Source organism: Pelmatolapia mariae, linkage group LG5, assembly GCF_036321145.2.
Source record: "Pelmatolapia mariae isolate MD_Pm_ZW linkage group LG5, Pm_UMD_F_2, whole genome shotgun sequence".
NCBI lineage: Eukaryota > Metazoa > Chordata > Actinopteri > Cichliformes > Cichlidae > Pelmatolapia > Pelmatolapia mariae.
Window position 1 is genome coordinate 19,583,490 of NC_086231.1, and position 16,716 is coordinate 19,600,205.

At 40.0% G+C, this 16,716-nt stretch overlaps 1 protein-coding gene across 2 annotated transcripts in view; it reads left to right on the top strand.

Annotated features, from left to right (window-relative positions):
- LOC134627710 (voltage-dependent calcium channel subunit alpha-2/delta-3-like) overlaps positions 1 to 16,716 on the top strand; it is a 36,529-nt gene that overhangs the window by 1,724 nt on the left and 18,089 nt on the right. For both annotated transcript variants that reach the window (XM_063474057.2, XM_063474058.2), the window contains exons 3-13: positions 135 to 216; positions 1,799 to 2,017; positions 3,446 to 3,562; positions 5,328 to 5,387; positions 10,685 to 10,847; positions 11,408 to 11,539; positions 13,029 to 13,089; positions 13,621 to 13,771; positions 13,987 to 14,061; positions 14,165 to 14,254; positions 16,083 to 16,196. In XM_063474057.2, coding sequence (XP_063330127.1) covers positions 135 to 216; positions 1,799 to 2,017; positions 3,446 to 3,562; positions 5,328 to 5,387; positions 10,685 to 10,847; positions 11,408 to 11,539; positions 13,029 to 13,089; positions 13,621 to 13,771; positions 13,987 to 14,061; positions 14,165 to 14,254; positions 16,083 to 16,196 — 1,264 coding nt within the window. The remainder of the gene's footprint in view (positions 1 to 134; positions 217 to 1,798; positions 2,018 to 3,445; positions 3,563 to 5,327; positions 5,388 to 10,684; positions 10,848 to 11,407; positions 11,540 to 13,028; positions 13,090 to 13,620; positions 13,772 to 13,986; positions 14,062 to 14,164; positions 14,255 to 16,082; positions 16,197 to 16,716) is intronic.

The following is a 16,716-nucleotide window of genomic DNA, read 5'->3' on the forward strand; positions in this document are numbered from 1 at the left end:
CAAAAGGATTTCATATTTTAAATACTCAAAGTACTCTCTACTCTTTTGTCTTTTCTTGTTAAATTTTACTTCTTCTCTTTTATGTAGGGAACTGTTGGATAAATTGCCATGTCGTTTTCTGTCTTTTTTCTCAGCGTAAAGCTTTGGGCCTCTGCATTTGGGGGAGAAATTAAATCAATATCTGCTAAATATTCTGGTTCCCAGCTACTGCAAAAGGTAGATTTCCTTTATGTTCTTTTTTAACATGGATGGATTTTTCCTTTGTCTGAATGCCATGCAGTTACATCCATTGTATGCTGTAGTGCTATCTAATGACTGCAGAGACATTTCCGTGTCTCAGCTGAATGCTGATGCGTTATTCTGGAGGAGACTCAGGTGTGCTTGGTAGAGCACTCTGTGTATATGTGTGTGCATGTGTTTTTGCCCGCATGCACACATTTGTGTGTGTGTGTGTGTGTGTTTGTGTGTGTGTATTTGTTCATGATACGGCCCATTAACCATGGCTCTGATTCCTCTCTCATCTCATGTCTCCAGTTAACTCTCTGGAGTCAAGAGTTTCAACCTCTGGATATGATTGTGACAAGGGGACAAATTAAATAAGTGTGGTGGAGTTTGATAGAGGGTGTAGGGGAGTGACAAGATGAACAAGTGAAACCTCGGGAGAATGAGCGACGATCCAATGCAGTAGATTTAACTTTCTGACCACATGATGGCAGAGGTGTGCGCTGTAGTCACAGGCCTGAGGTGTAAAAAGGTGGTCAGTGTTCATTCGGGATGAATGGTAAACTGCAGGTTTCCCTTAAAAGTGACCAAACCAGGGACTGCAAAGCAAACAGCTGTAGGAGCTGTGCATGAATACAGGATAGCTGTACAGGCTTATAGCACCGTGTGCAAAGACTTCAAATTATTATTTTTTTACAGGGTTCAGGTAAAAAGATTTAAAAGAAAAAAACACCAAATTATTTGCAGTAACCCAAGTGAGGGTTTTTCAATTGTATTTATAAGGCACCAAATTACAACAGTCACCAAGTGCTTTATGATGTAAGGTAAAGACCCTGCATGAATGTTAGGATGATGGTTATGAATCCCAACGTTTGGGAAAATAACATGCAGTCACTTCGTCAGCTTTAATATGTGTTTCATGAGGTTAAATGTTTTATTGCTGCTAACAAGTCAAAGTGGACATTCTGTGTTTTAGTGGCTGTGTCTCTGGAAATCTTGTAGATTCTCCCACGTATTTAGTCTAACCTCAAACTGCTGAATCATCTAATTTTGAAGTGAAAAAAGTTTTAAAAAAAACTTTGTATGTTGAAAGGTTGTACAAGCAATTTCAGCTTAGCTTGAATAGATGAATGCTGTAAGCATGTCGCGTGTCTCTAAACTGAAAAGCAACTTTTATTGAGTAAGTTTTTGAGTGTGCATACTCCTTCTCCCGACCTTCTCACTTAAGTGTGATGTAATGCGGTGCAGTGCAGGAGCTCGTCAGTGCTGTATAGCTACAGTTAAATATTCAGGTTCTTTTTTCACTGTATCGTGGAGCTGTTCTTTGTGGTGGTGTCATATTCAAGTTATCCTTTCATATGTGTGGCAATAGAAATAGCGAAATCTTTAAATTTATATGAGGCTTTAATTACAAAACTGCCATAGAGGACTGTATTACAGTGTTTCTATTTTTCTTGTCAGAACACTGTCATCTTCCCTGTCTGCTGTTTATAACCTTTACTTTCCTCTTGTTAAGTACATGAATCTATGCATGACTCTTGCTAATACTCTGCATTTATCCACATTGCTATTTTAGGAGCTGTGGGCAATCACAGCGCCACGTCCAGGTGTCAACTCCAGCTCTGAGGGCACCACCTCAGTCAAGGGCAGCAGCAGGATTAAGAATCCCGCCTGTCTTGGAGGGTGGGAAGAAGGCGGACTTCCCAGAGGAAGTCCACGCAAGCATGGAGAGAGTGTTCAAACTGCAATTAGAAGACGTCTTCAGGGTCCCAGCCTAGGATCTTCTTGTTCTGAGGTGACTTCTTTTGAATTTAAGCTCAGATGTGTGGTTGAAAGTGAAACACAGCTGTATATAAAGCTCCCATTCTATTTTTTTTTTTTATCAAATTGGAACAAAAAAGACTTTTTCATGATGCCCTGCAAATATACTTTTTTTTCTTTGTCTGTATGTAAGCACTTTGCTTATGTTGCTGTTCATGGAGGCATATCTGGAGAGAGCTGTACTGAACCAGTCAGCACAAAGCAGTGAGCTGTGAGGGAACTGACGGGTCGTTAGGGGCTGGTCATTAAGGCTGATCATTAGATGCTTTTTATGGTGATTTACCCGATTTCACAAAAAAGGGGGAAAAGACTGGCTCTTCCGGCTCCCAGCACTCAAGCATTGGTCATTACTCTAATCAATAATAGTGATGAGTGTTTTTGATGGATGGGGCTTAACCTCCACTTGATGACTTGGAGGGGTGGGAGGTAGGAAGGTGGGGGTCTGGGGTGGGACTGGGGACTCAGGGTGCTGGGGCGAGGAGGACAGGCGTGAAATGAACTGTTCTGCTCCAGTGCAAGTCCACACTCTTCCTTTCAGTAGGTAATTTGTCGCCTCATGTACTGGTTTGTGTGTGTTTTTTGTATATCCTGTCCCCATAACATGTAATGTTGGACGTGCTACGAGCCTTTAGTGGCTTGTGTTTATTTTTAGATAAGATTACTGGATGTGTGCATGAAGTGGCTGACTGGAGAGTGTGGGAGGATCAAGCCTTTTGTTTTTACTTGGCATGTGTATGTGTGTGTGTGTGTGTGGCAGGCAGGTGTGGGATTATGTAATGCTATATTCCTTCGAGCTGTGACGGGCTTTGTTCTGTATCACTGGAGGTCCTGTGCATCCAGCAGAATCAGCATTATGTGAGGTGTAGTTCATTACCCAGAGTCGCCCAAGCTTGACACGTTATTATCTTTCTTCTGTGCTTTGACTCCATTTCAATTACCCTCTTACCATGCATAGCCTTCAGATCCAGCTCCACCCCCTCCCCGGCCACCCAACATGGCCTTCTCCAGCCAATCAGCGAGGAAGATGCGGCATGTGCAGCCAGTAACTGAGACCAGATAAAGACCATCAGTCATTCTGTGTCCCAGCATGGATTTTATGTTCACCTGAGACTAGCTGCACGCAGCCCGTCAGCCAACCTGTGAAAGCTTTTAAACCTTGTTTAACAATTTACTCATTTCTATAGTGGATACAGTGAAACAATAAGGCTTAAATATGCATACAAATATACACACAGAAGATGTTAATTATCTGTTTCTTCCCTGTCATGCTGAGTAAGATCTAAGGAATGGGTTAATCAGTCTTGAGATCTCATTATGTTTAAACTATGCTCTCCATATTACAGGACACACAGCTGTTGCCCCTGTCAGCGCCACACTTTATGATTCTTCTGGTTATTTTCAGAAATATAAAGAATTTGAAAAGTCAGTCAGAGTGGAAGAGATTGATGGTATGAAAGTGGTCAAGAACTTGGCTGTGAAGATGGAGGAAATGTTCCGGAGAAAAGCCGAAGCAACAAGGGTAGGCCATGTTACTGAATTTTTATTTATCAGAAAAATACATTTATGGCACAATTTATTCATTTCAATTTGTTAGGGTAAGGACATGTATGGGTTAGGAGCGAAATCAGAAAAAGGGGAGTCTTTTTCCTTTCCTTTTTTTTTGCTGAAATAACGTGGGGTTTTTTTGGTTTTTTTTTTAATTCTTCCCTTCTCATTTACTTAACTTGAGCTTCAATGTTCAATGTTTTCTGACGCACCTGACAATTAAAAGCAGCTCTAACTGTGTCAATGAGAGTTTAGCTTTGAAAGACAGTCTGGAGTCTGATCAAGTCAACAATTTATGCTTATTTTGTTTCTCATAATGGGAGTATGAAAATTTGCAGGGGTTATCCTCAGTAACAGTGACCACAATGACTTTTGCTGGCTTTGCTTTTTTATGTGCATTTTTTTTATTTGGTAACAATAATACGTAGGTTCGTGAATACCAGGAAGAAAATAAAAAGAGTAGTCACCGATCTGAGAAACTTTGAGAGATTAAGTGGATCTGAAGTGTAGTCGTGAATGTAGTCTGTTACAGTCTGGGCCTGAGGTGAAGTCAAGCCTCACAGCAGCAGCCTGTCTGCGACCTCAGCGCACAGGAGCTTGTAACCATTTTAATGCTACGCCTCGCACGGACTGCTGGGAAATGATAACGTTTATCTCCCTGCGCCTTGTCCCATGTGCGCGATAATTCATGGCAACTCGGGCCACAAATGACACCGGATACACAGATTTAATTTAATAAAAAACGGCTGGATTCAGTTTGAAGTGCGGCTGAATAATACACATTATATATATAAATAAACGGACATGTGCAAAAACAAAATCAGTCTCAGGTTTATCTCAGTCTGACTGCGTCGTCGCTTTGCTACAAATTGAAAATCGACGCTGTTCTCAAGTGTTAAGGGTGAAAAAAAGACATTCATACACAAGCCTACCACAAAAAATAAAAAAATAAAAAAAGTAAAATAAAATAGATTTAACCTATTTCCTGCTGCTTTTATTCGACAACTGCTGACACCACTAGAACTCGCTTTGGGGTCAATTGAATTTATCCTCAGGAGTCGGCGGAAAAAGCCCCAGTTGTGTTTATATAGCAGTTTGTTTTGACACGCGTGACAGATGTTAATTACCTGCTTACCTGCGGTTTCCCGGGAAGCCGGAGTCAAGCATATTTCTCTGAATCAATCTATTCCAGAAGTTAGCTCTGCTTTGGTGAACGACATCAAAATCCCGTTCCAACCTGCCTCCATCAATCATTCCGCTCCTGCTCTCTGCAGCAGTTGCCTATATTTTATGTACATTTTCCCCTTTAAAATGCTGCGAGGACAGTCAAGAATTAATCGACTGAATTTTGAGAACATATCATTTTCGTAAGTTCTGGAGAGCGCTGACAGAAATCTTCACATGCTGCCGATTTCATTCTAAGATTTAATTTAAAGCAGTGCTACGGTCCTTGATCACGTTCCTCTTTGGTGAAATGTCATTCGTTGCGCTTTGGAAATAATCGAGGAGCAGAGCAATGTCCAAACAGCAAGTCTGAGAAACAGAAAAAAAAAAGCAGCAGAGTGTTAACGCCTCGGGGGAAATTTGTGGAAGTCTCGAAGCTACGCCAAGTTTTACGCAGTGTCTTAACAGTTTCTGTACAGTCACCATGTATGAACAGAAGAGTTTGTATATTTTAAACATGCATTTTTTTAAAAAAAAAGTTTTGCTCTTATTAACCAACACTTCTCTCCTCTCAGCGACTCGTGGAGGCGGCCGAAGAAGCGCACCATCAGCATGAGGAAAATCCCGACCTGCAGGTGAGGCTGCAAAAGAAAAGAAAAGGAAAGAAGTGATTTTTTTTAAGTGGCGTGTCACTGTCATAGATCACGATGAATCATCTTTTAGTTGGTGAGGGGAGGAGCGCCTGCAAGGTGAGAGAAGGGTAATAGGCCCTAAAAGTCTTTAATTGCGTTGGCTGCGCCCTTCACTCTGACGTCCTGCCAGCGGTTTGATACATAATGTTTCTTGGATAAGTCAAGCCTCACACAGTGAAGGCTGCGGCGCCAGTACTGCCATAACTCATAACCCTGTTTTTTTTTTTGTTTTTTTTAATGGCTAATCGCGGTTCATCTGTGCTGCGGAGCCTTTAAGCTTTTACATACTATGATTAACACTAACTAGAACACAGTGACGATTAAGATCTATCTCACCCTCTGCAAACACAATTATGGGCTTCGGGTTGTTGTGCATGGTATTATATTTTGTAGTACCACCAATTTTCCCCCTCAGGTAAGGTAGTCTATTAGAGGGCGGTCTGTAGGTTAACCAGAAAGAAAAGGGGAAGGAGACAAGTCATTCTAAATTTAATTATACTTCACAGGATCTGCTCATGCGCTCGGATTTGTTGGGGACATTATTTAGCGGCTCACATTGCGGATTTCCAGTGCGCGCTGAGAGCTTCCCTGGTCTCTGCAGAGGGAATGCAGTATTTCTGGTGTTTGTTACCGCTCTCCCTCGCTCTCTCTCCGTCCACTGGACAGAGATAAATGAAACTCTTTTGCGTGGCGCATTGTTTCACTTCCATGGCTGTAGATTGGAAAACCACTCGAGCAACAAAACACTGAAATAACTGGAGCACTTTACAGTTAATAGAAGCATTTACATCATATGAATACATTCTGTCACCTTGTTCTCCTGTCCATTTCTTTGCTGTTCACATCCACAGAACAAGAGGGACAAGAGGGAGAGATGCTACCTTAAAAGAAATATATGACCAGTGAAATAAAGAAGAAGCATTTTTGTCTTTAACCTATTTGAAACTGTTTGGCTTATACTTAAATACCCCCAACCTCCTCTATTTTATATTTAAGAAATAAGATCTGTAGGAAATGTGAAGATTTATCAGACTCAAAGCAATAATCCACAAACCAAACTATATTTTTTATGCATTTATGTATTTATGAGTCCCTTCATAGAAACACAAATATTACATTCTTTATATTTTTGTCAAAAACATTATTTCATGAAATATCTAAAGATCTTATTTTATTTTTTTGTTTTTTATTTTTCAGTTTTTCGTGATCCTCCCGTGGCTGCATTGGTACACATAAATTGTTGCACACTCTTAGATAACAACAGTTCTCATCCAAGCCCTTGACAGTTATCACACAGGCCTATCACACAGCCATTTCAGCTTAAAGGCCATAAAAAATAATAAGGAAAATTCAATATCCACCTGCGGTAATGATGTGATGTCATTATAGTACTCCTCTTGGCATCATTCAGCCAACCTCGCCTCCTCTGACACCACACATTTTTCACGCACCATTTCACTGACCACAATGAGATAAGCTGGCTGCTCTTATCTCAGCTGCTTTGTCTCAGGACACTAGGATGTTTTGTGCTGACCTGAGTGTAGTCTGCAATTCAAGGGTGTGCAGATCCGGTCTGATGGTAAACGAAACATTGGTACAGTAGAGCTTTATTTAGTTTCTTTTTTGGGGGGTTGTCAGTGTTCCTTTCAGTAGGCCTAAAAGAAAGTATTAAATATTAAAATATGAGCAATATAAAGTTGTTGTTCATAAGATCATTCCTTTAGAATTATTCTGTCTCCTAATATAAATGCATAACAAGACACATCAATAAAATTGTTTCATACAGGCTCTAAATTTCTCTAAACATTGAAACAACATAAAGTCTGACTTTGTGCATGTTTTTAAAAATACTTTGAAGGCTTTGTGAGAATTCCTTTATTTCTACTTCAGATGTTTTAACATTGGTTTAGAAAACCCTGTTTGAATCTGAATCACTTCATTTAAACAACAACAACAACAAAGGTCTTTATAGACACCACAAAGATTTAAGTTTGTATAATCACACTCATATACAATTATGCTAATTCTCTAGTAATACTTTTGTTTTTCTGTTCTGACATTTCATTGTGAACCATTTTGTGATGTTTATCTTTAAAGATGCTATACTATAAATACTTTCTATAAATGAATTCATCACAGTGTTTCACTGATGACACTTTAACTTCATGTTTTAAGCAGCACTTCCCCCATGAACAATCTGACTCATCACATCACACAAAGCAAAAGCTTTAAAACTAACAAGTTTTAACTTCAATATGATAAGAGTAGTATGAAGATTAAGGGCTGTTAAATCCAGCAAAGTTTAGTGAGACCTGATAGCTGCAGCTGTCGAGCCTGCTTATACAGTAAGGCCTAGCTGTTTGTAATGGAGGGCAGATCTCTGCAGTAAGGCCTATAGCTAACTGCAGTGGTGTAAGAGTCAGCGGGCCGTCTCGGAGAGCTGCAGTGTCCCATGGCCTGCTCTACAGTAATAACCCTGGTGGTTAACGTGCCTCTCTACAGCACTCAATTCTGCTGAGGGTGCACGTTTCTCTCCTCCTCCACAGCCGCCCCGCCTCCTCCCGCCCCACCACCACCACAGCTCGTCAGAGAGCTGCTCAGGCGTGGTATGAGCTGTCAGAGGCTGCTTGATGGCGATGCCCGCTTGCTCCCCCTCTTCCTAGGAGGGATGGTTGAGAGTCCATCACCCATCTCACCTCCCTCCCTGCCTCCCACATCTCTCACGCTCTCTTTCTTAGTGCAGACAATGAGGACTAGAGGCCACAGAGAGGCCGCTCACACGGGATGAGGTAGTCTTTCTACTGCAGCAGCAGGCAGTGAAGGACAGGACAGAAAAATTGTTGGGTTTCACTTTCTACTCATAGTCCTTGTTTGCACATCCAGTGCCAATTTTTTTTCCGACAAACTGAGAAATATATATAAAGAAAAAAACAACAACTGTGCTAACTGTAATCTGCTTTAGAAAGATCTGTTTTTGATGCCATTTGTGTCCATTGTTTAATTTTTCTTTTGATTTCATGGTTTGGAACCTGCAGATGTAGACAGAGCACACATGAGTGTTAACATTTGAAAAGGTCATTTTGGTTGGGGTTTAGGGTCTAAGATGCCTAATTTTTCTGGATAAGATGCTGGAAGACCCATCCATGATTCAGTGTTTTGGCTAAAAGAAGGAGGTTCTCATTCAAGATATTATCCGTTGGCCCGTCAGTTTGGTACCCTTAGCAGAAAATAGATCCAAAGCATTTCTCTTTCCTCCAAACATGGCAGGTTGAGTTGATGCCAAAGAGCTAGATTTGGATTTCATCAGATTCTTACTCTGGATGGCATAACACTGGCCTCCAGTAACACTGTGAGGAATCTTGGAGTCATTCTTGACCAGGATATGTCCTTCAATGTACATATGAAACAAATATGTAGGACTGCTTTCTTCCATTTGCGCAACATCTCTAAAATTAGAAATATCCTGTCTCAGAGTGACGCTGAAAAACTAGTTCATGCATTTATTACTTCTAGGCTGGACTACTGTAATTCATTATTATCAGGATGTCCTAAAAACCCCTGGAAAAGCCTTCAATTAATCCAAAATGCTGCAGCAAGAGTGCTGACAGGGACTAGAAAGAGAGAGCAGATTTCTCCTGTATTGGCTTCCCTTCATTGGCTTCCTGTTAAATCCAGAATTCAAAATCCTGCTCCTCACATACAAGGTCTTAAATAATCAGGCCCCATCTTATCTTAATGACCTTATGGTACCATATTCTCCCATTAGAGCACTCCGCTCTCACACTGCAGGCTTACTTGTTCTTCCTAGAATCTTTAAAAGTAGAATGGGAGGGAGAGCCTTCAGTTTTCAGGCCCCTCTTCTATAGAATCATCTTTCAGTTTGGATTCAGGACACAGACACCCTCTCTAATTTTAATATTAGGCTTAAAACTTTCCTTTTTGCTAAAGCATATAGTTAGGGCTGGATCAGGTGACCCTGAATCCTGTGTATATACACCTTTTTGCGTTTAGTCAGTAGTTATTATTAAACTCTGGTTCTCTTCTACAGAATGTCTTTTGTCTTGTCTGCCTCCCCTCACCCCCAACTGGTCACAGCAGATGGCCTGAGCCTGGTTCTGCTGGAGGTTTCTTACTGTTAAAAGGGAGTTTTTCCTTCCCGCTGTCACCAAAGCACTTGCTCATTGGGTGTTATATGATTGTTGGGATTTTCTGTTTTCTATTGCAGCATTTTCACCTTACATTATAAAGTGTCTTGAGGTGACTGTTGTTGTGATTTGGCGCTGTATACATAAAACTGAACTGAATTAAGCTGAATCTGATCATAGCTCTTTCTCCCAAGTCTTCCCTGAACAAATTAAGTGTCCACTGGTAAACTTAATATGGGCCTGAACATTTTTTTTTTTGAGCAGGAAAACCTTACAGGTGATGCAAGATTTTGATCTATTACTTCCTAGTGTGCTAGCAATTGTGTTCTTGGTAAATGCGGTCTCATTTACCTTCAGGTCATTAACGAGCTCCTTGTAGTTTGGGCTGATCCACCATCTTTCTCATGATCATCCTCACCCCATGAGGCAAAATCTTACATGGAGCACAAGACAGAAGGCGATTTATGGTCATTTTAGATCTTTTCCATTTCTAAATAATCACACCAGCCGCTGTCACCTTCTCACCAAGTTTTTTGCTCATGGTCTTGTAGCTAGTTTGTAGAGGTCTACAAGCTTGTCTCTGACATCCTTTGACAGCTCTTTGGTCTTGCCCATATTGGTCGAGAGGTTGAAATTCTGTGGACAAGTTTGCTTTATATACATAATGAGTTGAGATCAGGTGTATCTGTAATTGGTTGATTGTAATCTGTGTGCCACATGGGCAAATAGCTAATCTGTGTCAGCCAAATTTCTAATTGACTTGACGGGGATCAGGTACGTATTTAACTAAATGACATGCAAATCAAATTCTAACTTTTATACAATGTATTTTTTCTGGATTTGTGGTTGATTTTCTGTCTCTCTTGATTAAAATGAAACTACCATAAAACTTATAGACTCTTCATTACTTTGTGAACAAACTTACAAATTCAGCATTGGATAAAATAATTATTTCCCCCACTACATATTTTAAATATGAACATAAATATTGTTATTATTGTCTTGTGTGTGCTGTAACTGTTCTGTCTTTGTTTTTGCAGGCTTTGGTTAACATATCTGTATGTCTAATATCTGTTGTGTCTGCTCTTTTTGCAGTATGAATACTTCAATGCTGTGCTGATCAATGAAGTGGATGAGGAGGGCAATAATGTGGAGCTAGGAGGAGAGTTCATCCTGGAGCCCAATTACCATTTCAATAACCTCTCAGTCAACCTCAGCCTCAGTGTTGTCCAGGTGCCCACCAACATGTACAACAAAGGTGTGTATTCCTGTTGCCTGCAGCCGCCTTAAATTCAGGATTATGTGAGTGATATTCACCTACAGGAAGCTGATGAATGGGGAGGAGAGAGGGAGGGAGGAAAGTAAGTGGTGAAAGTGAGAAATGGTAGCTGAAGCTGTATCAGTGTGACAGGCTGGGCGAAGTGGAGATAGGTGATCGATATGAGCCCAGACATAACAAGAAAGCAGCAGCAGTCCGCTCTGGAAAGATGCTGCTCATATGGTAGCTGCTCTGTCGCTTCTTGTTCTCACCTCTTCCCGTGTATTGCCTGTGTGGCTTTTGTTCAGCATTAATGGACTCCCCATAACTCTTTGTTTACAGCACAAAAGGAGGGTCACCCAGCAGGAGGAAGGAAAGGGATGATTTAGTCACAGGCATTGTATCTCTTTCAGGGGGGTCAATAAGGGACAAAGGTCAACCATGCACTCGGTAATGGTGACCAGAATGGTTACCATTATCACAATTTAATTTACTTTTCTCTCTTTTTCTCCTTTCTTTCACCATGCCTGTGTGTGTGTCCCTGTGGCCGCCATTTACAGATCCTGATATAGTGAACGGGGTTTACTGGTCTGAGGCCCTGAATAAAGTGTTTGTAGATAATTTTGAAAGAGATCCAACACTTATCTGGCAGTACTTTGGGAGTGCCAAAGGTTTCTTCAGACAGTACCCTGGTGAGTGCTGCCAATCTGTCTGTCAGTCTGCATGGGTGTGTGTGTGTGAGTGTGTGTGTGTGTGTGTGTGTGTGTGTGTGTGTGTGTGTGTGTGTGTGTGTGTGTGTGTGTGTGTGTGTGAGAGAGAGAGAGAGAGAGAGAGAGAGAGCATCCCATGGGAGCTCTCAACTGTCAGTGGAAAAAAAACTGATCAGAACAAATGATTTTGAATTACTAAAGGGGTAATTTGGCTAATGTTGTAATTTTACAGACCATCAGAGAGGATGCATATATACAGACTGCAATTAATCTGAATTTGCCAGTGTTGGTCTGCAGCCACACTCAGTAACATCTCTTAGATCCAGACGATGTTATCCAGACGGTTACGCTGATGTAAAACAGGCAGCCTGTTCACTGTAGAGAAGTTGCAGTGATGAGAAATGGCTTTTGAGATTGTTAACAGATGTAGGCTTTATGTGATTAATGTATAATGGGAAATCTATAAAGGCCAAATGTTTCTCATCAGTTTTTTGCTAATATATGTATTCATGTTTTTATTACTCACTCCACAATAATGCTCTAAATGAGGAAAGAAATTTACATAAACAGATATTAACTTTTATATTTTCAGCCTGATTGTTCATTTTTTTCTGGATCTTCTTAAATATGAAAAGACAAGAAATTGTTGTGTTTTTGGTTTCTGTTACAGAAACTAACTGAGAAGACAAATATATTAGTGTGTGGCTGTTGTTCATGGCCAAACATCTGTGTGTTTTTCATGTCTTTTCATATCTTCACAAATATCAAATTAAAATTTAATTAATTCACACCTTTTAGAGCTTTCAGTTTTTGCAGAGATGTCCAGTCTTTTAGTGTCATTGGTTTTTCAAGCACTGCAGCTTTTAAACTTTAAATAAATAGGTCTCAACAGCTATTTTGTGGTGAGTGTTTTTATCCTTAGATTAAACCAGATTTGATGAGCCTCGTGAGTCTACTGCATCAGGATGGTTAATGTGGGACTGAGATAAGCCACACTGAGTGTGTTCATCATAACGAGGGAACATGTTGCCCACTGCAACAATGCGGCTTGTAATGTCTTTTTAATAGTTTTTTGGCAACAGTAGCACTCAGTGGCTCAGAGAAATTCACCCACAGGCTAAATTTGATAGTGGGAGAGCTTTGTTTTTTTCTCCTCACAAATCTGGTGGCTTTAAAAATATAGTGCATTATCAGCCTTTTATGTAGATTCATGCAAGGTGAACACCGTATTTAACAAACCTCCCAATATGTAGCTTATTACACAATGCACTAAATGTTATGATCTGTAACTGGAACAATGTAGTATGCTGTGTCTTACTGAAGGGCTTGACAGATGAAGAACTTATATTTTGATTACTGTTACATGTTAAATATAAATTGTCAGTGTGCTTGTGTTTGCTCTCTGTGAAGCAATGTTATTTTATTACTTTAAAATTCTGCCAATTCTGATTTGTCTGAATCTGCCCCCCAGGAGTTAAGTGGCATCCAGATGAGCATGGTGTCATTGGCTTCGACTGCAGAAATCGGAAGTGGTAAGCCTGCATGTATCTGAGAAGTTTTGTACATCACACAGCTTATATAACTAGATTCTAGAAGTCATTAGTCTATTTGTCCAAGGAAGTGTGTAAGTCATCTTATATATATTCCTACTATCCCTGGTGTGAGGAGGTCAAAATTACATAAACAAGGGACGACATTTCAAAAGTTAATTTTTAGATCTTGGCATCATCTGAAAGTTTTTTTTAGCTGCAATTACATGTGAAGGTTTTGTGCCTTTGTAGCTCAACTGCTATTATTTGTAATGCACAATGAATGCAATTACAGCAGATGGACTTGATGTGGGAAATCGAAGACACTAATTGCACTCATTTTTAAAGACACTCACACTCACAACTGACACTTTTCCAAAATGTACCTTTACTTTTTTTTGCACTAAAAAGAAAAAAAGACACTTCGTTTATAATAGATGGTTTTTCCTAGTCACTTTGGATTACATTGAACTAGACAAGGTCCATAAATTAAAATATTTGACACCCCTGCTTTAAGTGAACTTTGTCTCACAGGTACATTCAGGCCGCTACGTCTCCCAAGGATGTTGTGATCTTAGTTGATGTTAGTGGAAGTATGAAGGGGCTGAGGCTTACCATCGCCAGACAGACTGTTTCCTCCATATTAGACACACTGGGAGATGATGACTTCTTCAACATAATTGCTGTAAGTTAAAGTCGAAACAAACTATTTACTTCTTTAAATTAATGATTCTCATATTCCTGTGTAATCTCAGGCCCTCTCTGTTACTTTAATGAACACATTTTTAGATGTTTCTACAATGTTCTTGTATTCAGCATAACTGGAGCGCAGTCATCCATGAAAAACAAAGATTGGTTATTTAAATCTCTTCTGTTTAAATGGTTGTTATACTCCCACAGTATAATCAGGAGATCCACTATGTGGAGCCTTGTTTGAATGGTACGCTGGTCCGGGCCGACAGAACCAACAAAGACGTGAGTCCCTATTAAAACTAATGAATATGTGTCTCGCAGCAGGTCGAATTCATGCAGCTAAAGTTGAAAAACTTCTTCTTCCACTTTTGTGGTTATGTGTCAGCATTTCCGTGAACATCTGGACAAGCTGTTTGCCAAAGGGATCGGACTGCTTGGTGAAGCTCTGACTGAAGCGTTCATGATCCTGAGTGATGTAAGTTCCAGTAAAAAAAAAAAACTGCGACTGACATTTAATGACAAATCTCTCAAACATCCTCTCAGTCTATACTCAAATAAATTAACATATTACAAAGGAGGTGAAACAGCTTCTGATTTTCCGATTGCATTTTAATGTTGGATTATTAGCATTTGTAATTTTATTATAAAAAGTTGAATTCATATATTGATTAATTTGACATAAAAGTAATGAATTTTTGCACGTGCGCACATAAGACAAATGCTTCTTCGTTCTCATTTAATTCAAGTGCTCCATTTGACCCGAACACAAGGGAAACTTTCATTTTACAAGCCACATTTGTTTTCACTGTCAGAATGTGCTCCAAGTACAACACCGAGCTAATCATAAAAAGTAGCACACTCTAGTCAAATATATTCGAGCACTTGGGAGGTGTGCCGCCCATCGAAATGCTCCATTGCAATCCCCGTTCCACCCTCCAAACACAGACACATCTATTCTGAACTGTGATTAATGGCTCTAATTAACGTCAATGATTAATAACGTGTGATTGGAACACAAAGAAGATAAGGCCAGGAGCCACGCCGCACTGCTTTTATCTCCCTGTTTTCAGGCAAGCTTTGGCAGTGCTGCTGAAGCTGAGGGAGCGCAGCTTTTACCTCTGCATTTGTCAGATTAATTAAAGCTCTGCAATGAATATGGTAATCAGGTAGCCCGTAGCTTACCATCGAAATTCACTGTTACACCGCTACACAGTGAATAAAGTCACAATGCATCCTATCATAGACCGAATCACAGAGAAACTCTTTGCACTTGACAAGCTCTGCAGCATTTATACTGAGGCCTGGTGAGATGGATGAGAGTAAAGCTGAGAAGCACACACACAAAATTGAACTGCTTTACAAAGTTAGTGATATAAAAGTACCATAAAACAGCAAGCACAAAAACATTCTGCCAATACTAATTTATAATATATTTTCTGAAAAAAAGAATATGGATTTAACTCTTTAACAGCAAGAGTTTAGAATTTATAAGAAAGATGGGATGCTTGGCAGAAAACAAGAGCAAGTCAACAGCCTGAAAAGAGGAACAACCACAGGTGGAAAGGCATCCTGCAACATCTCAACTGAGCTTTCTGCTGGCATTTTTCAGAAAAGGCACAGGTCTAACTAATCAAAGTAAAAAATTGGTGTTCCTGATGATGTTTATCCTGGTTCACTGTCGCCACTCTCGAGTTTTACTTTTGACAGTTTAAAAGATCTCCTGTCAGCAAAAACACCCGATGAACTAAAAACATTTTTTAACATTCAGATGTGGTGAATGATCACATTAGTCACTGCTTTCATTCTTTCTGTTTTCTAATATTAGATGAAACCTTACCCAAAGTTACCCAATCAGAAGAGTTTGCTGTATGCTGTATGTTTCTAACTCATTTTTAATACCTGCACCTGCCAAGGGTTTCATCCTTTTCCTTGTTTTTCCAGACATAGAGTCATGCTGACCTCACACATACAGGCACAGTCTCTGTTTGTTGTCCTCCAATGACAACAGAAATGAAAAGATGCATATTATATGTTAAGAACAGGTGTGCTCAGCAGGATTTGTCCTGTGCTCTTGTCTCTTCACTCTCCTGTGGTTCTTCACATTTACACTGCTACAAGTCAATAAGACACTTAATTACTGCACTGCATCTTCTTGCATCTGAGTCAGGTGTGCCACATTTTTCAGGTTTATTTACTTCAACATAATGCTAGTTCTATTTATTTCATGTGTAAATAACATCATAGATATTGTTTGATTTTTCTTTTATGCTGTTACTCTCATGCATTTCCCCCTTGTACTTTAGTTCAATCAGACTGGTCGTGGCAGCGTGTGCAGTCAGGCCATAATGCTCGTCACTGACGGGGCAACTGAGATGTATGACGATGTTTTTGAAAAATACAACTGGCCAGAAAGAAAAGTGAGTCTTAACCGCTGTCTCTCTCTCCTTCTATTTGTCTCCATCACACTGTCTTTTCTGTCTAATTTTAAATTGTAAACATCACAGTTTTTTGCTTGCACTGCAGTTTTCTTGCATCAAATGTACATTTTACAATATGCCAGCCAGAGCTCTGGTCTGATGTTTTGAGGAATTGGTTTCTTAATTCATTATCACTCGTGTAAAAATCGTTGTCAATATGATGTTTTTCAGTGTGTTGATGAATTACAGCTCAGGGAATAAAGCATGGGAAATTAATTATTTTCAAGGGCACTGCATGTACAAGCAGCTCAGGCTCAAAGGACTCTTACCCCTCTGCTGTGCTCTCCCCACACTTCTTCGTGGATTCAATACTGGGTTTAAAATCTTTTGTTGGTCTTTCTCAGTAAGACCTAAATGCAGTTAAAATGAAATGAACTGCTGTGCAGCTCACAGAGCCATAAAAACAACAGCTAAAGGGCTTTTGTTCAGTCCTGTGAAGCATATGTGTGGGGCTTTTGGC